The following is a 27,021-nucleotide window of genomic DNA, read 5'->3' as shown; positions in this document are numbered from 1 at the left end:
CCAGTGCTTTTGGAATAGCACCCAGTGTGCCGATTACCACTGGAATTACCACTGCTGGTTTGTGCCATTATTATTATTATTATTATTGTTGTTGTTGTTGTTGTTGTTGTTATTATTATTGTTATTATTGTTATTATTGTTATTATTATACAATTGTATCACAGCGGCCAGTTGTTTCGCCGGATTTGGCATTGGTTACTAGTCGGGCCCCACCCAGGGACCTAGGACGTTGTAATGTATTTTCATAATATCCGTGCGGATCCAAGCAGTGCAGCTTTTTGCATTTGACTGATGGTGATTTTGTCAATTTTTAACTGTTTTAAATGTAATTCCAGTACTTTTGGAATAGCACCCAGTGTGCCAATTACCACTGGAATTACCACTGCTGGTTTGTGCCATAGTCGTTTAATTTCAATTTTTAAGTCCTGGTATTTTGCGATTTTCTCATGTTCCTTCTCGGCGACCCTGCTGTCACTTGGTATTGCAATGTCTATGATTGTGATCTTATTTTTCTCAACCAGTGTGATGTCTGGTGTATTATGCGCCAGTATTTTTTCTGTTTGTATGCAAAAATCCCACAAGATCTTGACCATCTGATTTTCGGTGACTTTTTCAGGCTGATGTTCCCACCAGTTCGTTTCTGTTTTAATATTAAAATTTTTGCACAAATTCCAATGGATTATTTGCGCTACTGAATTGTGCCGCAATTTATAATCAGTCTGCGCGATTTTTTTACAGCAGCTGAGTATGTGATCAACAGTTTCGTCAGCTTCTTTGCAAAGTCTGCATATGGCATCATCAGAGGATTTTTCGATTTTGGCCTTAATGGCATTTGTGCGGATAGCTTGTTCTTGCTCTTTTTCTTTCTTTAATGTACCTGTTGTTAAGCATAACCAAGTTTGTTCACGGTCCACTTTATCTTTTATTTTTTCCAGAAATTGGCCATGCAGTGCTTTGTTCTACCAACTCTCCATTCTTGATTTTATCACATCTTTTCTGTATTCTTGTTTCGTCTGTTGGGCCTTCAGTAGATTTTTGTTCTTTACTTCGATTAATAGATGTTCTTGACTTTCTTTTAAATAATCAGCCAGTGCATGTTTTTCTTCTTCAACTGTTTGCTTCACTTGTAATAATCCTCTGCCACCTGATTTTCGGGGCAGATATAGTCTATCAGTATCACCACGTGGATGTAAACTGTAGTGCATTGTCATTAGTTTCCTGGTTTTTCGGTCCAAAAGGTCCAAATCAGCTTGTGTCCAGTTAACTATGCCAGCTGTGTATCTTATAACTGGTATTGCCCAGGTATTTATGGCCTTGATTGTATTTTCACCATTCAATTTAGATTTCAAAATTTTCCTAACTCTGTTGGTGTACTCTCGCACTGCATGGCCAATTTCTGGAAAAAATAAAAGATAAAGTGGACAGGGAACAAACTTGGTTATGGTTAAAAACAGGTACATTAAAGAAAGAAACAGAGTCACTAATCCTGGCTGCGCAAGAACAAGCTATCCGCACAAATGCCATTAAGGCCAAAATCGAAAAATCCTCTGATGATGCCAAATGCAGACTTTGCAAAGAAGCTGACGAAACTGTTGATCACATACTCAGCTGCTGTAAAAAAAATGGCGCAGACTGATTATAAATTGCGGCACAATTCAGTAGCACAAATGATCCATTGGAATTTGTGCAAAAATTATAATATTAAAACAGCAACAAACTGGTGGGAACATCAGCCTGAAAAAGTCACAGAAAATCAGATGGTCAAGATCTTGTGGGATTTCCGTATACAAACCGACAAAATACTGGCGCATAATACACCAGACATCACACTGGTTGAGAAAAATAAGGTCACAATCATAGACATCGCAATACCAGGTGATAGCAGGGTCGCCGAGAAGGAACATGAAAAAATCGCAAGATACCAGGACTTAAAAATCGAAATTCAATGACTATGGCACAAACCAGCAGTGGTAATTCCAGTGGTAATTGGCACACTGGGTGCTATTCCAAAAGCACTGGAATTACATTTAAAACAGTTAAAAATTGACAAAATCACCATCAGTCAAATGCAAAAAGCTGCACTGCTTGGATCTGCACGTATATTACGAAAATACGTTACGACGTCCTAGGCCCCTGGGTGGGGCCCGACTAGTAACCAATGCCAAATCCAGTGAAACAACTGGCCGCTGTGATACAATTGTACAATAATAATAATAATAATAATAATAATAATAATAATAATAATAATAATAATAATAACAACTCTCTCTTAGAGTGCTTGTTACAGTGGTGGGTTGCAGCAGGTACGCCCGGGTACCATTCTGGTACGGTGCTCCGGAGGGACCACCCGCCTGCCCGAGCTCCTTACCTGTATTTGAGCTCTTCAGCGCTTCCATGAATGTACATGGAGCGTATGGCTCCTGTGTGATGCTCCGCCGAGCAGCTGGAGCATCACAGAGGCATCGTGGAGGTAAGGACGCATGCGTGTGTGTGTGCTGCGCACGTGCATATGGGGGATGCCGGGCCCTGTTGCACCGTATCGATTGCAACGGGATCCAGAGCCCACTACTGGCTTGTTCCTATCTGTTCTTGGTACAACCTAAAAAAGGAGAGATGCAAAAGGCTCTCCCTTGCCGAGATATACTACAATACATAAAAATAATCTCTTTTCCGGGTCAAGCATCATAAATCAAGCACTCTCTTTAAAAATATTTTTAAAAACAGCTTATGTGTGAGAGAGTCCCGGTTTTGTTGGTTTAAAATACTAATGGCTTAAAGTGCTTTAAATGAACTTCTAGGGCATGTGATCCATCAAAAGTAATAAGAAAAAAACACATGCAGGGTTGCTTAAGACAGCTGGGTATTTAATAGACTGTTCATAGCAACTGTCTGCATGGCAGAGATAACTCTTTCAACCTGGCACATGGTTGGAATGAAAAACAAAAGGACAAAAAAACCTCCTGCCTCTCCTCTGCAGGGTATCTAGTTGAGTAAGCTCCTATCAAGTTAGTTTTTCACTTAATGACCACAACTGAGTCCACGTTTTTCATTGCTAAGCAAGATTAAGTAAATTTTGCCCCATTTTACAACGTTTCTTGCCACAGTTTGTTAAGTGAATCATTGTAGTGGTTAAGTTAGTGACATGGTTGTTAAGTGAATCTGGCTTCCCCATTGATTTGCTTGTTAGAAGGAATCACATGACCCTGGGACATAGCAATGGTCATAACTGCAAACCGGTTACTGAACATCTGATTTTTTTAAAAAAGAATTTTATTATTTTTCAATTACAAAAATAAACATTCCATCTTTCCTTCTGCAGTGCGTCGTCTGGGTACAAACATCTCTGTTTGTTCCTCTTTTGCCACATCTTTCACATTCATACTAACATTATTTCCTTAAGTTTAGTATTATAATATATTGAACATTTAAACATTATAAAACTCTCCATTTTTCTTCTTACTGTCTTCTAGTAATAATATATCAACATATATATCAATTGTCATCATACACATGCTAACAGTCTTATAGCTTTATCTAAGTGTATTTTCTACTTATTTTTTTTAGCTTTCTTCATCTCCAAACTCCTTTTTCTCTCTCCAACCATTGGTAAAATACTTCCCAAATCATATAATATTCAGTTTGTTCTTTCTCCTTAATTGCTAATGTTAATCTGTTCATTTTTGCACATTCTAATATTTTCCTTATCACCTTCTCATCAATAGGGATCTCTACACTTTTCCAATGTTGTTCCAAACATCCGAATTTTGACCACATGACCTCAGAAATGCTGCGATGGTTGTTCTAAAAACAGCCATGCTACTTTTTTTCAATGCCCTTGTAATTTTAAATAGTCACTAAATGAATGGTTATAAGTTGAGGACCACTTATATGACTGAAATCCACAGGATCTCTCTCCCATTTTAAGAACAACCCTGCCAATTCTAAGGCTGGTTGTTCTATCTATTGTCATTACTTTAAATTCTTTATATTTTATTTTAATCCCATTTTTTTTCCACGTTGCTCCTTAATTTTTATTGCTAGAGCTTGCAAAAAAATTGGATCTCAGCTGATACTTGATGCAGAGACACCTAGCAAATCCACAGCATTCCCCAGATAGTTAGTTCTTGATTGTTCCTTCTGTAATATTAAAAATAAATTTATTGATTTCTGACTGTGAAAATATAGATATACATACTTTCCCCTCAATAATAAGCAGCATTCTATCTTTCCCTGTTTTAGAACAACTAATACTTTTATTTGATTGCAGGTCTTGAGCAGATAATATTAGATTTTTTTTAAATATACTTTTTTATTTTCCATTTTCATAACATATAATCACATGTATACTATTACATAGCCAATATCCTATTGTACTAAGTAGTAATTACATCAGTTCCTCTTGCCATCAACGCCCAAAAAGGTAACAACCCATTATTAGCTCTTCTGCTCTCCATACATCTCTTTCTTCTACCTCTCTCCTACCTCCTTTCTTCCCTCCATCATCCTTTTCTACTCTACTTCCCCTTCCTTTCTCCTTCTCCTCTCTGTTCATTCCACTCCTCCTTATCCTCTTCATCTTCCTTACCCTCTTACCCCTTACCCTCTTACCCCTTACCCTCTCTCCTATCCTTCTCTTCCTATCTTTCTTCTCTCCTTTCCCACTTTTCCTCTCATTTACTTGGTGTATTTCAGCTTCTGAGCAAACTCCATTCTATGTTGATGGTATTTATCCTTCCCTATCAATATACTTAACATATCTTAGTTTTAAAGAAAAAAATAAGAGAAGACAGTATACATGTGCAATTATATTACATTAAAATCTAACACCCCTCGTCAAGCCCAATATTCATCCCTCCCTCCCCCCTTCCCCCTCCCCCCAACTCTTCCCTCTCCCGACTTCCCAGAACTCATACACGGTATAACTTTTTACCAAAAACCGTCTAAAATATATTGGGAAAAAGATAAAGAATTGATAACAGCTTTACATTGAACTTAGCTCCTCCTTGCTAGGCTAACTTTAAACAATTTATATCATTCCTGATCTTAATCATAAGCTATCTGGAATTTCTTAGTCCCATATTTATTTTGTATATAATCGATCCATTTTTTCCAATCTCGTTTATATCTCTCATTTGATTGTTCCTTAAGATATGCAGATATTTTAGCCATCTTGGCTAAATTTATGACTTTCAATGTCCATTCTTGAATTGTAGGCAAATCTTCCTTCTTCCAGTATTGCGCCACCAACAATCTAGCTGCAGTTATTAAGTGCAAAATCAAATTAATCTCTACAGCTGTACAATCAGTAATTATACCTAACAAAAATAACTGAGGGGTAAACTTTATCCTTTTTTAAAGAACATTTTGCATAATCCACCATTTTTTATCCAAAATACCTTAACCTTTTTGCAAGTCCACCATATATGAAAATACGTGGCGTCGAGAGAATCACATCTCCAGCATTTGGGTTGTAAGTTCGGGTACATAGAAGCCAACTTTTTAGGATCTAAATGCCATCTATAAAACATCTTGTAAAAGTTTTCTCTCAAGTTTTGGGCTTGTGTAAATTTTACATTTCTTACCCAGATCCTTTCCCATGTATCCAACATTATTGGTTCTTCAATATTTTGAGCCCACTTTATCATACAGTCTTTAACTAATTCTGTTTCGGAATCCATTTGTATTAATACATTGTATAGTCTCTTTATATGCATTAAGCTTTGATCTCTTATTTGTTTAAATAAATTATCCTCAAGTTGCATAAAACCAATTTTTTGATTTGTTTTCCACCTGGCCTGTAGTTGTCCATACTGGAACCATGTTTGAATTACCCTTTCCTCTTTTAATTCATCCAAGGATTTTAGTTGTAATACACCCCTTTCTAGGGCAAGAAGCTGTCTGTAAGTAATTATATCCTGTTTTTTACTATGTTCATATTTTCTATTGCATGTCTAGGAATTGCCCACATGGGTATCTTATCATTTAATTTGTATTGATATTTTTTCCAGACCCACAGTAAAGCATTCCTTAAAATATGACTTTTAAAATTCTTGTCCACTTTTTTGTTATATAGCAGGTAAGCATGCCAGCCATATACCAAATCATACCCCTCGATATTAAGTATCCTATCATTTGTTAAATTAATCCAATCACTAATTACAGATAAAGCTACTGCATCGTAGTATAATTTTAAATTGGGTAATTTCAAACCTCCCCTCTCACAGACATCTTGCATTATTTTTAGTTTTACTCTTGGCTTCTTCCCTGCCCATACAAATTTATTAATACCCTTCTGCCATTCTAACAAGTTCACATCTTTTTTCAGTATAGGTAGCATTTGGAAAAGAAATAAAAATTTAGGTAAAATATTCATTTTCACTGCTGCTATTCTTCCCAGCAGGGATAACTGTAACTTTTCCCATATTTTCATCTCTGTCTGTATACTATGCCAAAGTGGTTCATAATTATACCTATATAACTTCCCGTTTGAGGTTGAAATATGAACTCCTAAATATTTGACCTTTTTAACTATTTCACATCCTATCATTCTTTCTAGTTCTTCCTTTTGTTTAGTATTTTTGTTTTTCCTAGGTTTATTTTAAATCCTGACACTTGACCATATTGATTGATCATATTCATTAAGATCATACTAGATTCCTGCGGTTGGGTTAATATTATAAGCTTGGTTTTATAGGACTCTTGCATTATCATATTCCTCATGTCTCTTGTAGTAAAGTAAATTACAATGTCCCTTGAAAGATGTTTCTGCCTCGTCAGCCAGGAGTTAACATGATAAACCTTATCAATTTGCCAATCAAAATTCCCCCCTGGTCTTCCCATCAGACTATCGAAAGCTTCTGAGAGAATCTGTTTCAGATTTTCCTGGTTGTTTTCACGCAAACCTCTGATTCTTAGTGCAAATTCCATTTGTCTATACTGTAACATAATAATTTCTTTTTCAGCATCTCCAACTTTTTGTTGCACCACGTCCATTTTGGATACCAAATTAATATTAGAGTCATTAAGGTCTTCTAATCTGCTTTCAATTCCAGACACATAATCTGAAAACAAGTTAAGAACCCCCAACATATCATCCCTGATCTTTTGAACCCAGGTCTCAAGTTTATCAGACAGTTCTTTATGAGCAATGGATATCTCCTCCTTAAATTTTGTTTCCATAGTAACTACATGATTTTTAAATGCTTCAGCCAGTTCCTTCTGAAAAGTTTCTTTAGTTAAAGGCTCCCCTGTGTGGGGAGGAAGTAATGACTGTAGTTTTTTGCTAGGGGAGGGTGAACTGCCAGCACTTTTTGAAACCGGGTGGGGGGGAACCTTTTGGATAGGGTTTTGTTTAGAAGCAATTCCAAGTTTTAATCTTCTTCAGCCAATTAATAAGTCTCTGCTGGTCTATTGTGCAGCTGTTGCTATTTAATTTAGTATTAAATCACTCCTTTTCTTTGAAGTTTTAAGTTTTAAGCTCCGTAGAAATTCAAAGCCCGATCAGTGTTACAAAGCTGCTCGGCGCCATTTTGAATATCTCTTTAGCAAATAAGATATCAGAAGGAATTCTTGTAAAAATGAAGCTAAGGATTAATACAAACAATTAAAAGTTCACGTGTATAGGGTCTGCTCGTCTTGAATTCAGTAAATCAAATTTTGTTCTGAGGATGGGAGGTTGCTTTGTGTTGCCAAGAAGCAACAGGAATTCCTAGCACGGAGACAATTCTGCTCTCGGGTGCTCCTTCCTCCCCTCCCAGAATCGAACTGAGAGAGTCAGTTGGTGCGTTGCCCAGCACAATTAGCTCACCTTATCTCCTTCTCCCAAAGAAAAGGTAAACAAGCTGTCAGACGGCTGATGGATTGCTCATCAGACAGATAATGCGTCCAGGATTCCGGAGCTGTAACGACCAGCTCCCACCAGCAAGCCTCTCCCCCACCGGAAGCCAGCAGATAATATTACATTTTCATGCTCCTCATAATGTTGAAAAAATTGGAAGGAAGGAGAAGGGAATGACTGTAGAAGATGGAAGAATTACTGCAGCAGTAGGTGCATGATTGGGAAACCTGAAAAACAGGTTAGGGAGAGGGGCATATCTATGTGGTTACTAAGATTCAACACCACCTTGTTGGAAATAATCAATTATACCGCTACACCGACTATCTATCTTGCAAGTTCTACTTTCTGGGGGTCTTACATTTTTCTGTAATTTGACTGGTTATTATTATTGTTGATGCTGCTGCTGCTGCTGTAAAGTTCATTAGGTTCTTGTGAACCTGACAGTTTATAAATCACTGTATAAGCAAATACACATGGAAAGCGGGATTTGAGGATGCCAAGGGGCAAAATGGATGCCCTAAACATCTGCAAGGGTTAAAATATGAACAATGAATCTGCATACAGATGGGAGGTTGAACAACTAGCCTCGTGGTGCGACCGGAACAATCTGGAACTGAAGACACTCAAAACTGTAGAAATGGTGGTGGATTTTAGGAGAAACCCTCCCATGCTAGCACCTCTTACAATACCAGACCACACAGTATCAACAGAATAGGGATTATCATTTTCCAATAGATTATTAATTACTTATAAATGATAAAATGCATCACTTAAAATATTAAGAATCACTATTAACTTCAGGAATATATTTTAGAAATCCTAAACATTTCGATCAATACATTAAGTCAAACATTTGGTCCCACCAACTCTGGGGGGGATGGAGAAGGACACTGGAGGGTGGGGACCTGGAGATCTGTATTCCTAGATTAGGCAGGATAATGATAGCATTTCCTAAGGTAGCACAAAGAGAAAGACTTTGGTCTAGTGGTTAAGGCATTAGCCTAGAAAGCAGGAGACTACATCCTAGTCTGCGTAAGGCACAAAAGCCAGCTGGGTGACTAGGGGCCAATCATCAGGAGATTGTGAATTCTACTCCCGTCTTATCCATGAAAGCTAGTTGGATGACTTTGGGCCACTTACTTTGTCTCAGCCCAACTTCTTGTTATAGTGTTGGCAACCTTTAATACTCAAAAAGCCATTTGAAAAATTTTGTTCTGAAACTTTTCTTGGATTTATCCATATTTGACCTACTGGGGGTTGAAAACTCAATAAGTTTCATGCTGGCGGGTGTCGCACACTGGCGGTTGTAACACATTTTGAGTAACAGGGAGCTGCAGCAGAGGGATGAAAGAGCCACATGTGGCTCCAGAGCTGCAGATTGCTGACCCCTGTTGTAAGGTAAATAGGAAGAAAGTGCATTGGATATGTTCGTTTACTATAGTTATTTGCAAAAATAATAAAGACGGGATACAAAATAAATAAAGCAGAAGATTCTTTTCATCAACTGTGCTTTTTTTTTAATGGTCCTTAGAGTCGATCAAGATTCCTGGAAGCTGTCTGGGCAAGTCCCTACAATTTTCTTGGCAAGATTTTTTTGACTTGCCATTGCCAGCTTCCTAGGGTTAAGAGAAAGTGACTGGCTCAACATCACTGTTTCTCTGAAAATAAGACATCCCCAGATAATAAGCCCAATTGGGCTTTTGAGCACAAGAGCTAAAAAAGCCTTCCCCGAAAATATTGCAACACAGCAGCAGCCATGAGGTGATCAAGCTCGCCGCCTCCTGCACCTCAAAATAATAAGACCTCCCTGAAAATAAGTCCAAGTGCTTATTTCAGGGGTCAAAAGAAAATAAGATCCTGTCTTATTTTCAGGGAAACACGGTATGGATTTCTGCCTAAATTGGGATTAGAATTCAGGGTCTCTTAGTTTCTAGCCTGACACCTTTATCGCTACACCAAACTGGCTCTTTTTGTGCTGGAGAACAATTCAGCTGCCAATAATTTCATTTGGTTATTGAAATGGATGCTGGGCAGCCCAAAAAATTCTTACCCAGATTGCAAATGTTTCAATTTTTGCCTCCAGGTTTCAATATTTCCAGTAATTTTGCATATCTAGGAATACTCCTTTCAGAGGATTGCTCCTCTGGACCGGCTGGGTTATCATCGTGAGGTGGGGGGGACGAGACTGCGAACTTATCATCGATTTCAGCAGGCGTCTACCCCCCCCCCTATAACCACCTTTGCCGCCCCCCCTTTTTTTCCTTGTATCTCTGGACCTACAAGAGAGAGAGGGACTGTGGAACTCTCCCTCCTTGTTTACTATCATTGGTTCCCGACCACGATTTCTGCACTATCCCACTTGAGTGGTACTTTCTGTTAAGATCTGTGCAATATTTGTGTATTGGAGAGTGTATGGGGTGATTGCTGGTTGAATGAACCCACATAATTTTAACTATTTTTTGCTATACTATTGTATTTTTATATGTTTTAATGGATTTTAGTGGGGTATGTATGAGAGAGTGATTGAGAGTGCATCTAAGAGGATTGAGGGTGCGGCCTGGTGCCTCCCCCACTGAGTGCACAAGCAGAAGTGGTAGGGGGGCCCAGGCCTACCCCTCATCCTAGAATGAGTGATAGATGTGTCCTGCCGGGTAGAGCATGGGCCGTGGGAGGGGGGGAGGGACCCTCTGGGATGGGGGCGGGCTGGAGCATTCTGGTCATGTTAGGGAGGGGCAGGTACAATGGGGGCTACAGGGCTAGCCATTACCGGGGAAGGAGGGCTCGCTACGTCACAGCAATCCCTCGTTCCGGCCCTGTAAGTCCAACTCTAGGGCCAGATGGCAGGAAAAGCCAGGGCCCTGGTCTCAGGTTGCTGTTGCTAAATGCCAGGTCTGTGATCCAGAAAGCTCCCCTCATCCGGGACTTAATACTTGACGAGGGGGCAGACCTGGCATGTATTACTGAGACCTGGTTGGGCCATGAGGGAGGAGTCCCCCTCTCTGAAATGTGTCCAGGAGGGTTTCAGGTGCTCCATCAACCACGACACTGGAGAAGGGGTAGGGGAGTGGCAATTATTATCTGGGAATCTTTAGTACCTTGCAGGAGCCCTGCTCCGGAGATTGTTGAGTGTGAGTCCCTTTTCTTGAAGTTGGACCTAGGGGTTCAAGTGGGCGTGTTGTTGACGTACCTACCTCCTAGCTGCGTCACAACAGCCCTGCCTGCGCGCCTGGAGTCAGTAGCCGGGCTGGAGATTGAGTTCCCCAGACTGTTAGTACTGGGGGACTTTAATCTGCCGTCCTTAGGCGAACGCTCTGATGGGGCCCAGGAGTTCATGGCTTCCATGACAGCCATGGACTTGACCCAAGTAATCCAGGGTCCGACTCATAGAGCAGGACACACGCTTGACCTAGTGTTTCTCTCGGGGCAGTGGAGACGTGATCTCGAGTTAAGGGCAACAAACATCTCGCCCTTGTCATGGTCGGATCACTACCTGTTGAGGCTTGATTTTTGGAAGCTACTCCCCCACCACAGGGAGGTGGAACCGATTAGGTGGTTCCGTCCCAGACACCTGATGGACCTGTTGGGATTTCAGAAGGAGCTTGGGGAGATACCTGACTCTCTTGCCCATAATCCGGCAGAGTCCCTGGTCGCCGCTTGGAACACAGCAGCAATTGGGGCCCTGGATCGGATTGCGCCTATGCGGCCTCTCTGTGGCAGTGGATCCAGGAGGGCTCCTTGGTTTACTGAGGAACTCTGGGAGATGAAGCGCCAAAAGAGACGCCTAGAGCGACGCTGGAGGGCTAGTAACTCCGAATCTGACCGAACACTGCTAAGAGCCTTTATTAGGACTTATCTCGTGGCGATACGGGTGGCAAAATGTGCGCATTTTTCCGCTCTCATTGCATCCGCAGAATCGCGCCCAGCCGCCCTGTTTAGGATAACCCGTTCCCTCCTGAATGGGGGGAAAACGGGTGATGCCTTGCAGGCTCGAGCTGAGGAGTTTGGTCAATTTTTGTCGGACAAAATCGCTCAGATTCGGACAGACCTGGACTCCATTTGGACAGAACCAGCCGAGTTGCCGAGGGATGGTCTTACTCAGACTTTCTGGAATGAGTTCCAGCTTGCCACCCCTGATGAAGTGGACAAGGCCATGGGAGCGATGAGTGCCTCCACCTGTTTACTGGATCCGTGTCCCTCCTGGCTGGTTTCAACCAGCAGGGAGGTGACATGAGGCTGGCTCCAGAGAATTACGAACGCCTCCTTGATGGAGGGATCCTTTCCACGTCCTCTTAAGGAGGCGGTGGTGAGACCCCTCCTCAAGAAGCCTTCTCTGGACCCAGCTATTTTTAAAAACTATCATCCAGTCTCCAACCTCCCTTTTTTAGGGAAGGTTGTTGAGAAGGTGGTGGCCCTCCAACTCCGATGGACCTTGGATGAAGCAGATTATCTAGACCCTTTTCAGTCTGGTTTCAGGCCTGGTTACTCCACCGAAACCACTTTGGTCGTACTGACTGATGATCTCTGGCGGGCCAGGGACAGAGGCCATTCCTCTGTCCTTGTGCTCCTTGACCTCTCAGCAGCCTTCGATACCATCGACCATGGTATCCTTCTGCGACGGCTGGAAGTGGTGGGAGTGGGAGGCACCGTTTTGCGGTGGTTCTCCTCTTACCTCTCCGACAAGTCGCAGTCGGTGTTGGTCGGAGGACAGAGGTCGACTCCTAGGCCCCTCAATTATGGGGTGCCGCAGGGGTCGGTCCTGTCCCCCCTCCTATTTAACATCTACATGAAGCCACTGGAGGAGATCATCCGCCGGCACGGGATTAAATACCACCAGTATGCGGATGATACTCAGCTGTATCTGTCCGCCCCGTGCCAACTCAGTGAAGCGGTGGAAGTGATGTGCCAGTGCCTGGAAGCTGTTAGGGTCTGGATGGGAGTGAACAAACTCGCACTCAATCCTGACAAGACCGCTATGGATGTTGCCCCCTAAGGACAGTCCATCTAGTCCATCCTTAATCCCGGGGGGAGAAAACTTGCCCCCCTCAGAGAGGGTTCGCAATTTGGGGGTCCTCCTGGACCCGCAGCTGACCTTGGAACACCATCTGTCGGCTGTGACCAGGGGGGCCTTTGACCAGGTTCGCCTGGTGCACAGTTGCTGCCCTATTTGGACCGGGAGGCACTTCAGACAGTCACTCATGCCCTCGTCGTCTCAAGACTGGATTACTGTAACGCGCTCTACTTGGGGCTGCCCCTGAAAAGTGTTCGGAGACTGCAACTAGTCCAGAATGCAGCCGCGTGAGCGATACTGGGTGTGCCAAGGTACACCCACATCACACCTATCCTCCGCGAGCTGCACTGGCTGCTCATTGGTCTCCGAACACAATTCAAGGTGCTGGTTATCACCTTTAAAGCCCTTCATGGCCTAGGACCTGGGTACCTCCGAGACCGTCTCCTGCCACATACCTCCCTTAGACCAATAAGATCACACAGGATGGGCTTTCTCCGGGTGCCTTTAGCAGGACAATGCCGGCTGGCGGCGCCTAGGAGTAGGACCTTCTCTGTTGCCGCTCCAGCCATATGGAATGAGCTGCCCCCAGAGATCCGGGCCCTCCTCACTCTCATGGCCTTTCGCAAAGCCATTAAAACCTGGCTTTTCTGGCAGGCCTTCTGATTGGGTGTTTGTTGCGTTCTTTTTTAACTTTGTGTGTCCTATTGTTTTTAAGTTTTTTAAATTTCGTTTTATTCTGTAAGCCGCCCGGAGTCCTTTGGGATTGGGCGGCATAGAAACCTAATAAATTCAATTCAATTCAATTCCATACACCTGGGGAAGAAGGCTGTGTCTGTGGGTGCTTGGAAACATTCTAGTTTGTGCTTGAAACAAAAAAAGAAATTCTGACTTTGAGATTTGCTGATTAGATAGGTTTGTGATTATAGAAATGGCCGCTATATACTAAGTAGGCAAAAATAAAAAGTTGAGGCTGGAATTTTATTACTTTTATTCTACTGTGCTGAAGAGTTGGAAGTTAAGTGTTTTTTTCTGTTTCTCCCTTTACCACCACCCCCCGCCCTGCTTTCTTCCCAATTTTCCCATTGTTTTTATTTTTATTTTCATTTTATATTTGGATAATACAAGTATACAAGTAGTCCTCAACTTTTGACCACAATTGAGCCCCAATTTTTTTTGTTGAGACATTTGTTAAAACATTTGTTTTGCCCCATTTTACGACATTTCTTGCCACAGTTGTTAAGTGAATCAGGTTTTCCCATTGATTTTGCTTATCAAAACCTTGCAAAAAGTGATCCCTTGACCTTGGGACATAGCCACGGTCATCAGTATGAACCAGTTGCCAAGCATCTGAATTTTAATCACATGATCATTAGGCTGCTACAAAGATTGTGACAATGGTCATAACTGCCTTTTTTCAATGCTGTTGTAGCTTTTGAATGGTCACTAAATGAACTGTTGCAAGTTGTAAGGTAAAGGTTCCCTTTGCACACATGTGCTAGATGTTCCCGACTGCGGGGGGGGGGGAGGGGGATGCTGATCTGTTTCAAAGCCGAAGAGCCAGCGCCGTCCGAATATGTCTCTGTGGTCATGTGGCCGGCATGACTGAATCCTGAAGGCACACGGAACGCTGTTACCCTCCCACCAAAGGGGGTTCCTGTTTTTTCTATTTGCATTTGTACGTGCTTTCGAGCGGTTAGGTTGGCAGAAGCTGGGACAAGAAATGGGAGCTCACTCTGTTACGCGGCGCTAGGAATTCGAATTGCCAAACCACGGAGGTTTCTGATCCACAAGCTCAGCTTCTTAGCCACCACGTCCTAATTGAAAGTTGAGGACTACCTTTGTTTCTCTCTATACCTAGAACCTCATGGCAAAGAGCCTTGACCCCTGGCTCCCTCCACAATGATTACGGGATCTCCTCGTGGTATCCCATCCAATCCTGGGCCAGCTCCGTGTGTTCAGAGAGCCTCCCGCTAAGGGCGGCCACATGAAACCCCCCTCCCACCGCAGGAGAAAGAGGCGAGGCGGTCTGAGCCCGCGTGAAGAGTGGCGCGGAGGCGGCGGCGAGGCAACTGGGCCCCTCCCCTCGGCCAGGGCGCGGCGCAGGCGCACCTGCGTAGCACCAGCGGACAGGCGGGCGGCTTTCCTGACGGGCCTTGTGGTTGGTGGGAGGCCTCCTGCCTGTCAGGGCCGCCTGAGGGGAGTCGTGAAAGCGCCGCCGCCGCTTCTGCTGCCGTCACCGCCTTCCTGCCGGCCAGCTCCGGTCTCGGCCGTGACGTCGCGGGCAGGCGGCCCGGCTCTGCTCTTCCTCCTCGGCCGCTCCGCTCTGGCCCGGCTCCGCGTCCTGACGCAGGCAAAGGGGCCTCCCCGCCCAGGCCGTGTGGGAGGCGCCCGGCCCGCTCAGCGCCTGCACCTTCAATGCTGCCGGTGGGTAAGCGCGGCGGCGGCGGCGGGCGCGGGAGGGAAGGAGGCCATGGCGGCCTTCTGGCTCAGCGGCAGTTGCGCTCCGACGCCGTGGCCTGTCGGGGGAGTGGGACGCGGGGCGGCGCCGGGGGTGACATTGGAGGCGCGCGAGCTCCGCGGGGCAGTTGGGGGCCGGAGGGCGAAATGCGGGGCCCGAGGCGGGGCCTCCCTCGCCCCGGGGCTTTCCTGCCCTTTCCCGAGGGCTCTGGGGCGAAGGCTGCCTGGGCTGCGGCTGCTGAAGCCCTGGACGGGGGACGGGAGAGGGGAAATGCTGGCGGGGGGAGGGGGGAGCCTGGTGGATAGCAGCCGGACAACAGTGGGTCTTAGGACGCCGGCAGATCCGCTGAAGGATTTTGCAAGTGACCTTCCCTCCTTCCAGAGAGAGAATCCGGGCTTTCTTCTCTTCTTTTTCATAATCAAATTTTTATGTTTTATAATCCTTTCTATCTATCAGTGCGTAAATGGTGTGGTAACTGGGTAACCTACATTTCAGGACACGTAAACATAATCTTTATTATCCCTAAATGTTACATTTCTATTGTTTCCTATTATTTTGTGCATGCCTTTTATTATTTCTTTCTGCCCTTTTGTGTATCTTAACGTATGAATATGTAATTATTATTCCCCAATATTTTCTATCCTTATTTTACCCCCCCCCCCTCTTTTCATATGGCTGTAATATCCAAAGACGCGTTTCCCACCGAGCCAGGCTTTCTGAGCGCGGCTGCCCTTGGATGCAAAGATGGCAGCCCGGGTCAACGAGGGAAGCCCGGCTGCCTTTCGCTTCAGAGAACGGGGGAAGCAGAGGGCGGAGGGGGACGGGGCTGAGAAACGTTTCACCTGGAGCGCCCCGGGGAGGAGGGAGCCGCCGAGATCTTGCTGGAGCCATCTGTGGCATGGCATCCTAGTTGGGAAGGAGAACAAAATGGAGGCTGGGTAGGAGGCAGGTTGGGGAAGAGCTGGGCAGAATAAACTAGAAGCGCAGCTCTTAAATGGGGAGTTAGGGCAGTAGAGTAAGAGGCGGTGGTTATGTAACAATAGATGGAGTTTGGAGCTCAAGACGTTGAGGAAGTGAGAGCTGCCCATGTACAGTAGGCAAATGTGCTGCTTGGTAATTAAAAGGCCAAGAGGAGAATGCAAACAGAAGAGGGGGGTCAGGGTAGTTAGAAATGGGTAGCAAAGTTGGGTGAGAAAGCCCAGCAGAGACAGCTAATGGGGCGTCGAGGCAATCTGTTAGGGCTAAAATATTCCCAGGGGTTAAGGTCTTTTAGAAGCCTAGAAAAAAATTGTATGCATCAATATTTGAATTAAGTGGCTGGGTCCCATCTCTCCCTTTTTGTTTATTTGTTTGCGTCAAACTTTTTTTTTGTCTTTCTGAGGTTGATTTCAGTCTCCATGGACAGGTTGCTAGTTTCAGTTCACTCTTGTGTAAATTGAAAATGAAGAGAAAACTTGCCCACTTCCTGTTGAATGAGCAGAAGTGGTTGTGACTCAGAACTGCAGTAGTAAGGAAAACTAGGCACCTCCTCTTGTGACTCAAAGTGCAGAAATGAGCTTTGGTCAGTCCTTCACAAGAATTGGAACCCACAATGATAGGATCTCTTTAGGACACCTTGGCCTGTTGATTCATTTTGGAGGTCTGCTGAAAGTTTTTTATTTATTTATAAAAACGAAGGCTGTTTTTTTTTCTTCATTCTTTTATGTAACATTTACTCATTAAAAGCATTGTTTCCAATTGCTTACTTAAAGGTCTTTTAAAAAAAATGGTACTGATACTGGTGTTGAAGAGAAAAGTTCCTTTAAAAGTAATCTTCATTCTATAATCACAGAAAATATATTAATATGAGTTATGCATTTTGTTCCAAAAATTAGAATAGTTAATTCATTAAAAAAAACTAAGTCTCATTAAGCTTTTTAAATATTTCACGCACAAATCAATAATGTACCTAGAGTGTAATTTGTTAAGAGAGCTGCCAAAACTCGGGGAATTGATTTAAACTATGAGAATTGAGTATGACTTAACAGGAACACTTGTCACAAAAAGTTGTTCCTATAAAGCTAAAGTGCATATAATCTATCTTCTGCCCTTGTCTCTGTACTTTGCCTGTACTCTGTACTATGGTGGAATGTTGTGCTGGTTAACTGATGAGAGCCCAGAAGGAAGACAGAGAATATGTGGCTGTAAAGTCACGTAAATTGAATAAAGACTTTGTGGTTGTGTCTGAAGTAAGGTGCAAAAACTTTAGGATGCTGTGATGCACTTTTACTAATAAGTAATTTATTTGATCTGTAGATACTGTACTAAAAACTTTTTTTAAAAAAATATCAATTTTCAAACTTGGGGGAGGGGGTTGGAATTGAAATTTCAGCTTTATTTTAATTTCTGTCTTTTGCAAGTGATCATTTCTTAAAATTGATAACTTTTGTGCCATTTAGAAAATCTAGTTTTTCTTTCTAAGGAAAGAAACTGGAGGGGTGGGTGGGGAATACCTTTCATCATACAGCACAGAAGTTCTGCATTTTGTTACTGGAAGGAGATCAGATGCAATTTCCTGTTTTTTTTGGGGGGGGGGGATAAAAATCTTTATTCAAATCAGTGAATAATGTGATTTTTGCTAATGCACCACAAGAATAGATAGAAAGTTGATTTATAAAAAAGCACCCAAAATTGCAGTTAAAGAATTGGTACATCTTGAAGTAAATACAACAGTATTTTTTACATATGAATAACAATTTTATAGATTGTTCATTTGGAGCTACTGATAGTGATAGTCCAATGCATGAAATCTTTCTATCTCTAACTACCACACACAGGATACTACAAGGGAAATTCCGTTTTTCTATAATACTGACTTCTGATAAAATGCTAAGCTAAATGGACTTTTAGTCTGTGGGGTGAATGATAACTTGTCTAATATGGAAATGAATGTAAATAGCTTGCTTGTTCAGTAAATATATATATAACCTTTTACAATCATGCTGCATTTTGACCTTTATCTCACAAAGTTCTCCAAACGTAAACTTAATTTCTGAAACTAGTTTTATACTAACTTGTTTGTGTGATCTGGAGGTATACCAATAATTAGTCATTTTGAGTAAACAGAATTGTTCACATTGGTCATAGAAGATGGTGGGTCATCAGCTTCTAGAGGCTGACGTGTGAAATATACCTGAGGGGTGACATGTTGAGAGAGTTGGTTTTGTAATATTTTTTATTTCCATTCTGCCACATACTTTTCCTCCCTGCTTATACTGGAAACACATTCTCTCAAAATTGTGAGTAATTGGAAATCTTACAGTAATTTATTTATGGATCTAAATTTGCTTTTGAAATTAATTTTCTCATTTTAGCAAATTCTACGAACTCTGCAAAATCACTTTGTTCATTAGCACAATTAACTTCATGCATTATTTCCACAGTTCAGAAATGAGTTCTGTATTTGCAGTTTCTAGGTGTTTTCCACATCATGTAAGGTTTGTTGAAGTCCATTGATATAGATGTTACATTGAAAATAAATTGCCATTAATCAGATTACTGCAGTATGGAAAATTCTCCAGTGTTTTTATTTTTCCATGGAAAATTTTCTGATGTGGTGTTGGGTAATTTGCATCATAAATTTTCCAGTGCAATCCGAAAATTGCCTTATGCAAATTATTTTGAACAATTTGCATGGTGTACTTTTCCAAAATATTTCCCTGTTTAGTGTTTTGTAGAAAATATACATCATTGCAATGCAAATATATTGGGGACAATTCTTTACATTTCTTTTATAAGTCCCTTAATATTTTATCTTTGGTTTAGAATCTTAATAGCTTATCACCTAACCCAGTGGTTCTCAACCTTCCCAATGCCGTGACCCTTTAATACAGTTTCTCATGTTGTGAGCCCCAACCATAAAATTGGTGTCTCAGTTCCTAAGACCATCGAAAATATGTGTTTTCCTATGGTCTTAGGTGACCCCTGTGAAAGGGTCATTCGACCCCCAAAGGGGTCCCGACCCACAGGTTGAGAACCACTGACTTAACCCATCTGGGCTCCTAGAAATTTGGCACTGATGCCTAGAAACCTGAGGTGTTGATAAGCCCCTAAATGCTCACATGCCTCTCTTCTGTTTTTCTGTAACATTTAGTAACAAAAACATATTTCAGCATCTTGCTATTTTATAATTGCTTTCAGACTGCTAATATTTCAGTGTAGCAAGTAAAGATGCTTGATACCTGTGTATTCATGATTCATTTAAATTTAGATTAATTTCTCAATGTTTACAGCCCAGTGAAAAATTATTCTTGGTGAAATTATCACTAATTATGAAATGCTATTAGTATATTGTTTAATATAGAACAATCTTCATAACATCCTCTCAAACCAAATTATCATTGAATAGTGATTCCAGTTGTAGCATCCTTTATCCTATAGGCCAGTGTTTCTCAACCTTGGCGACTTTAAGTCCTGTGGACTTCAACTCCCAGAACCCCCCAGCTGTCTGGAGAATTTTGGGAGTTGAAGTACACAGGACTTAAAGTCGCCATGGTTGAGAAACACTGCTGTAGGCAGACATTAGGCTATTTTGAATGCTTAATTTGTATGTTATTTTGTTGAATGTAAGTCACTGGACCCTTTAATGAAAATGAATACCATTTTTTAAAAAATTCCAAATTTATAACTATAAATTAAATCTATAGGCTGCCCAATTAATAATGACTCAGCACAGAATGAGTTAAGAATACATTCAGTAGAATAAGATGAAAGAGAAGGTGGATCAATACAGCCAACACATTACAACAGTACAGATAGTCCTCAACTTACGATCACAATCAAGCCCAATTGCTAAATGAGACAGTTGCTAAGTGAGTTTTCTCCATTTTATGACCTTTCTTGCCACAGTTAAGTTAACCACTGTAGTTAAGTTAGTAACAAGGTTACTAAAGAGAAAAGAGAAACAAAGATTACTTACTTCTGAATGTGAAAAGGCTTAGTTATTATTATAGGACAGCGATGGTGAACCTTTTTTGGCTTGCGTGCCATAAGTGGGGGGGAGCGCAGGGGGGGGTCCTGTGCGGGCATGCTGCACCCATAATGCAATGCACGACCCCCCAGTGCGCATGCGTGCAATACAGGCGCGACCCCCCCATTTTTTTCATTCTTTTTTTGACCTCCCCAGGCTCCAGAGGCTTTATAGGAGCCTGGGGAGAGCGAAAACAGCCTCCCCCACCCCGCCTGGAAGCCCTCCGGAGGCTTCAGGGACCTTCAGGAGGTTTCCCTGAAGCCTCCAGAGCAGTCAAAACGACCCTCCGAGCAAACCGGAAGTGCATTCCCAAACTTCCGGTTTGCCCTTAGGGCCGTTTTTTTGCACACCCGGAGGCTTCAGGGAAGCTCATGAAGCCTTCGGAGGGCCTCCGGGAGGCGGGGGAGGCTCTTTTCGCCCTCCCCAGGCTCCTGTAAAGCCTCTGGAACCTGGGGAGAGCAAAAAATGGTTTTAAAAAAGGGTGAACTCAGCTGGCCAGCATGTGCATGCGTGCTGGCCAGCTGACAGGGCAGCGCCTCACATGCCCTGACAAATGGCTCAGCGTGCCACCTGTGGCATGCGTGCCATAGGTTCGCCATCACTGTTAAAGGAGGTTAAGCTGGAGGAGAGCCTGAATACCCGAATGCAATGAGAATTATACACCTTTATCTACACTAACTGATGGAAATCTGGCTTGTGCTTAAAATCTTGATAAAACATAGCTGCATACATTACTGAGACGTGGTACTATTTAATCATGATTAATATAGATAGCAACAATCTAAAGGCTGCTGCTGTTATTTCTAAAATGTTAAATTCCCCACCCTCCCCACCCTGAAGAAACAATATTCATAATATATCCTTGAAAATGTCTATTGACCTGACATGAAGAAGAGCCCCACAATTTTTTAATGTTACTATTTGTGGAAGTTCATATTACCCCCATGAAAAATACGGTAATGAAATGTGGAATACAGTGAGGAATAGAATGAGTTCAGATAAGCTAAAGGTGTTGCTTGCACACACTTAAAACTAGTATTCGATGTCTGGCTGATGGATTGGCAGCTTGTAAACTTGCCTCCAGAAGTTGCGGATGCTTCATCGCTAGAGGTTTTTTTAAGAGTGATTGGACAACCATTTGTTTGAAATGGCATAAGTCTCCTGCTTGAGCAGGGGATTGACCTCCAAAGTCCCTCCCAACTCTATTATTCTGATAGGACACTGAATTAGAAATTGGGCATAAAAAAGTAAGTGCATCTGAATTAAATGGACAACATTGTCAAGGTACTTTTTAAATTATCTGTCTTGTTAGCAGTGAAACTTAGTATTTGTTCCAGGACTTGCTTGATTAAGTTTTTAATCAACCTGGGCTTCTGTTATCTAGTATATGTTAGGGCTACAGTTCTCAAAAGTTCCCACTAGCATTGCCATCAGTCATGCTGTTTGGAAATTCTGAGTTGTAGTTTCAGTGCAGCTGGAGGCTATCCAGTTTGGGGGGAAGACTCTAATAAGCTAGGCTTAGCTAATGTTTAAACCATGTCCCTGTCCCTATGTCATGTCATTCCCAAGATCTGGGTTTCCTAATCTATTGCCTAATCTACTTTCTAAATTACTTCCAAAACTGCGATATCCATTTGAAAACCAAATTGTATTTTTTTCAAAGCTCAGAGGATTTTTTCCTTGAGCGCCATATTTTCTGTTTGTTAAGCAAACACGGTGCTTGTGTGAATGGGTGTTTTTACTGGAAATTGACAAAAAAAATCGAATTTCAGTTATGTAACCACAGAATGTCACGACCGGTTATAAAGTTGACTGATTGCCATGTGCCTGATATGTGGCAATCATTTGGTCACAAGAGGGGGCCAGCATGACCACTTCTGACACTTGGGGGAATGCCTTATTAGCTATTAAAGCATTGATTTGGTGGCCATAATAAATCTGTATAGTCATTAAGTGACTGGTTGTAAACTGAGGACTACGTATAACTGCTTCTGACAACAGTTTTTAATATACAAGCAAGTAAAGAGGAAATGTCACTTTCTGTTTCATGCCATTATTTTAATTATGGCCATGCTGGAGTTTAATCAAAGTGCTAATGATTAAGTTTGGGAGTGAGGGGGCAGAGACCATAGTTTAAAGAAATGAAACTATCAAATCCAGAGTCTGCTAGTATAACCAGTATAAAAGTAAATTGCTTTATGACTCTTCTTATGAGAAGAATAAAAAGGTAAAAAAAGAATCAAAATTAAAATAAATCATTTTAAAAGATCAGAAAAGGACCTTTTTGCACATGGTTTTCTTCTATATTTATTTAATATTTTTTCTTGTATATATTCTATTGTACTTTGATATTTATTAAGCAATCGTCATAAATTAAAATAAGTAATATAGAACCTTGGACTTCCAATAGTATTTTCTAAAATTTGTGATCCATGTGTCAAAGATGGTCTTGAAAAATCATATATGGTCATCTTAATTATTTTTCTTCAGGGTACTAATCTATTTGATGAGGTTACATTATACACAGTTTATATATTCTTAGTGCAGTTTCAGGTTTGCAAATAGTAATACCATCTCAGTTTCTGAAGTGATGGTTTCCTTTGCTAGCCTGTCATATTTTTCTGTGGTTGCAATGCTACATAGAAACAAATGCATTTCTACTTTTGTTTGCTCACCATTGGCTGCCTCTGTTACTATGGTTTGAATCATTTTTAAAAATCATACAGTAGTTGCAGGCTGTCCTATTGTGACATAGGCAGTTGGAAAAATGAAAAGTAGAAGAGGTTAAAATTCTGCACTATTGTATAAACTACCCATTAGAAGTCTAATCCCTTAGGAATTGTTAAGGAGAGCTATAGCAAGAGCATTTCTTTATGCAAGCAGTAGTTGTTTTATAAATCTCTTCTCACTTGTAACTACCGGTATATGGTTAATTGATTCCCTAGTGTCAGTTGATAGTTTCTCTGCATTCAATGTTGTTTCAAGCTGTTTGCCTAGAAAATGGCTTCACCTCCCTTCCCTGGCTATCGGACCATTTGAGATTCTTTGGGGACCTGAATGCTTTACATGTATTGATAGGCAAAGAGAAAATTGAACAACAGCATTGCAAAGCAGTGTTTATGCCTCAAAATCCCATTTCACATTGCCAACATTTTCTACATTTTATTAAGTGTCCCTTTTAGTTTATCTTTGCCAGTCTGGGATTTTCTATGTATTAAACTTCACCAGCTATAATCTGCAGTCAGCACAATTGAAGATCATGTTACTTGGGACCTGAGCTGGGGTCCCATGCAACTAATGATTTACAGCTTTAAATCCTAGAAGTAGTAATGAAACTGGAAAATGCGAGGGAATGTTTCTATGGCACATAGTTTTTGCACATTGATCTTTCCTTCCTTCAAAGTAGTCTTTGATTCTGAAAGGCACTGTGTGCTTAGTGACGCAGCACATGTCTCTACCACCTTCTCTATAATATTGTGGTGGGGATAGAATTGTGAAACCCACTTGGTTGTATTTCCCCAGTAGGTGAACATGATAGACTGTTGCAGACATTACATAACTCTTTGTAATAGCTAAATTGTTTTCACTCATAATCCATAAAATTTAGGTTTTCAGCATTCCCAGGACTTGGCTAGCTTTTTCTTTGATTAAAAAAAACCCTCTCCATATTCAGATTGGATTAAGGGTACTTACCTGGGATTGTGTAAACAGGCTACTGAAGTGATTAAAGTGCTTACCTGGGAATGTATAAACAGGCTACTGAAGCATGTAGTCCCTTTCTTAGTATATTGTCTTGGGTAATGTACGTCACAACCTTGGTAAAGATCAACACTGAAGTGAGGCAGGTTAGAATTTCCTGGTATTTGTTTTATGTTATGCGTCATGGAACACACCGCCTTGGGAAAATGTGAGCTGAACTGTTCTTGGCTTTCAGTTTTCTCCTGACGTGACTGCTATACATATGCTTGATGCAAACAGAGCACTTAACAAAGCCCTTAATTCTCATATCTTGACACTATTGAAAGGCAGAATTAGTGCTAAATCTGCATACAAGGAGAATTAGTGCAATGTGTCATCTGTAGGCTATATGTATCAGGTGATATGAAAGTTGCCTCTTTCATACATGCATTCTTTAAAAATCTATGAATACCTCTCTGTAAGCCTAGATATTTCTTCCTTGTCTTTTAGGTTTTCCATTTGAATCCAAGCCACACATTTATGGCGATTCTGAGTGTCAGGGCAGATTTCTGCCGGGCCCAGCACAGCACCCTGGCTGAGAAGTGAGCTGGAGGCTGGCGTCCCTCGTGGGATAACTCAACCTGGCCTTGAAGACTCAAGACACTGAGAGATAACCCTCAAATATATGGGGTTATCTTTTGTACATTGGAAACCTCTTCCTCTTAGTGACACTAGAGAAGCAAAGCCTGGCTGAACTCCGTTGGAGAGAAGACTTGTCCTTACAATTTTCTTTGTGCCTCACCAGTGCCTAAATGTAGTCAAGGCTGCCTATTTTTTGCATGTAATAGAAACCTGCAAAATCTGAAGGAGTGCCACCTGCAGTGATTGAGGCTGAAGTTGAATTCCAGCAGATGCTCAAGAAAAGCAGTATTTCTTAAAGTGAAAAAAATATTTTGAAGAACAAGACCAAGGAAATAAGGAAAGCTCTCACCAATTCCCCACTTTAGTGGTCTTTGATGTTTTCTGCTGTGAAACATTGCACAATTTGATTTTTAATTTTTGTTAGCCCTCATACACTTTCCTCCCTTCGCCATTATGAACCGTCCTGCTCCAGTGGAGATTACTTATGAGACAATGCGCTTCCTGATTACCCACAACCCAACCAATGCAACCCTCACCAAATTCACAGAGGTAAGAGGGGTATCCATCTATGATGTATAAAGTTTGAAGCATTTGAAAAAGTATTGAGAGATGGAGAAATGGAAAGGAGGAAGAAAGGGCATGTCAAAAGAAGAAAAAAGTAATTTTATGTAGCCCATTCATAAAAATCCCTCTGCTGTTGGTTCACAGATTATTGAAAAGAATTCATTCTTTTAAAAGTACAGCCCCCATGGGTTCCTACCAAAAAAGGGGGCCTCTTTCATAGAAACTATATGGAGCAGAGAATAGCTATGATGAAATCAATACACATAGTGATAACAAGAGTTCCCACCATTGCAGTGCCCCCACAGTCACATGAACAAAATTCCACCCACTTTTACAACCACTGTTACCACCCCCTTCGCTGACTTTCATTGTCTTCATCTGCCTCCCTTCTGCTGGGCTGTGCATCCTGGCCATGCACTTGTGGGTGAGAGCTATAGGAGGAGGCTGTGTGCGCTGCACTATGCTCCACTACTGGCTGGTTCCTTCTTTCTGGTAAGATTTCCAGCTGGTAGTGCCAACTGGGTGGCAGGGGCATTTGGTGGCAGCAATTAAGTAGGTGGCCAAAAGGGCAAAGATAGATAGGTGGAGATGCATTGAAGTAGAGGCAGTTATTATCTTGCAATAATGTCTTGGATCTCATGGAGTCCTCACTTAGCCATGTGAGATTCACTCAGCAGCAACTGGGATTGCTGGAACCACTACTGCTAAGCAGAGTAGTCAGATGAGGTTTTGCTTAAAGGCTGTGTCACTTAGTGATGGACTTGCCAGTCCCAATTTAGGTAGTTAAGTGAGGAGGACTTGCACTTCACCATATCTAGGTTACTCACTTTAACTATTCTGTGGTAAAAATGAATGTCAGTCTATTTCAGCTTTTAAAATAAAGGAACCGTGATATTCCTTTGACTTGCTTTGAAGAGACTATTAGTGATCCTGTATAATTGTCAGCAATTGACAGCTTACATAATAGAGGAGTATGATGAAAATACAAAGAAGGTTCCCCTCCCCCCCTGTCTTTGATATGTTTAACACATAAATACAGTTCCACTTTGCAAAACTGACTAATATACTTTACTTTCCTGTTTTCTCCCAAAGTCTCTGTCAGATACTGCTCAGGATCTCACAAATTCTCTGAGCTGGTAGATAAATTTGCAGATTAAAAGTGTATAATGGACATTTCATAAGATGGTTGCAAAATAATCATATGTTAGAATGAACACAGTACTAAGCAGCAATGACCCACTGCTGTTTTATTATTCTAAAAATGCCTTGAGCATTTAAACTCCATAGTTCTATTTCTGCCTTAGGCACAAAAGCCAGCTGGATGACTTTGAGGCTGCCACTTTCTCAGACTTAAGAAGTCACTTCTGAAAATGCTGCCAAGAAATTGCAGATTTGTGTAATCACCAGGATTCAGGATTTAATTGATTGACACTTCCTCAAGAATCCCTTTTACTAGTGGGGTCCAGAGGCTTTGCTGGGAATGCAGAAGACGTTTGAAATGAATGTCTTGCTTTGCAGGTTGCTAGTTTCCCTTTATTTTTTAATGATAAGATCTATCACTAAAATGAAATGATTTGCTTACTCTAACAATTATTGCCATAGATTACCATCAGAAAACAAGGCAATATTTCAGACAAGTAAAGTTTGATGGTTGTCCAAACAAGGCAACCAAACATTTCCATGCAAATGAGATTAGTAGAGCTGGTGGTAGTGGTTAGTTTTGTTTTTCCTCATTGTGAGGCTCTTGTTTATGTTGGGGACACTTAACATTTTTTATCTTTCTTCCCTATGGTTAAAAAAGTCATTCTTAAATATTCTTTCTTTTA

The 27,021-nt window shown here is 41.7% G+C and overlaps 1 protein-coding gene and 1 pseudogene across 1 annotated transcript in view; both read left to right on the top strand.

Moving 5' to 3' along the window:
- Positions 1 to 10,826: 10,826 nt before the first annotated feature.
- On the top strand, positions 10,827 to 24,595 carry LOC148043107 (uncharacterized; annotated as a pseudogene).
- Positions 14,996 to 27,021, top strand: part of PTP4A2 (protein tyrosine phosphatase 4A2) — a 36,247-nt gene continuing 24,221 nt past the window's right edge. Inside the window, exons 1-2 of the mRNA XM_087727224.1 lie at positions 14,996 to 15,269; positions 24,500 to 25,180. Coding sequence (XP_087583350.1) covers positions 25,085 to 25,180 — 96 coding nt within the window. The 5' untranslated portion in view covers positions 14,996 to 15,269; positions 24,500 to 25,084. The remainder of the gene's footprint in view (positions 15,270 to 24,499; positions 25,181 to 27,021) is intronic.

This window comes from Thamnophis sirtalis, unplaced genomic scaffold (genome assembly GCF_051295495.1).
Source record: "Thamnophis sirtalis isolate CommonGarterSnake01/CBP01778 unplaced genomic scaffold, rThaSir2_p1.2 scaffold_13, whole genome shotgun sequence".
In the NCBI taxonomy this organism is placed as follows: Eukaryota; Metazoa; Chordata; class Lepidosauria; order Squamata; family Natricidae; genus Thamnophis; species Thamnophis sirtalis.
Note: the sequence above shows the minus strand (reverse complement) of the source record. Positions and strands in the feature narration are given on the sequence as shown.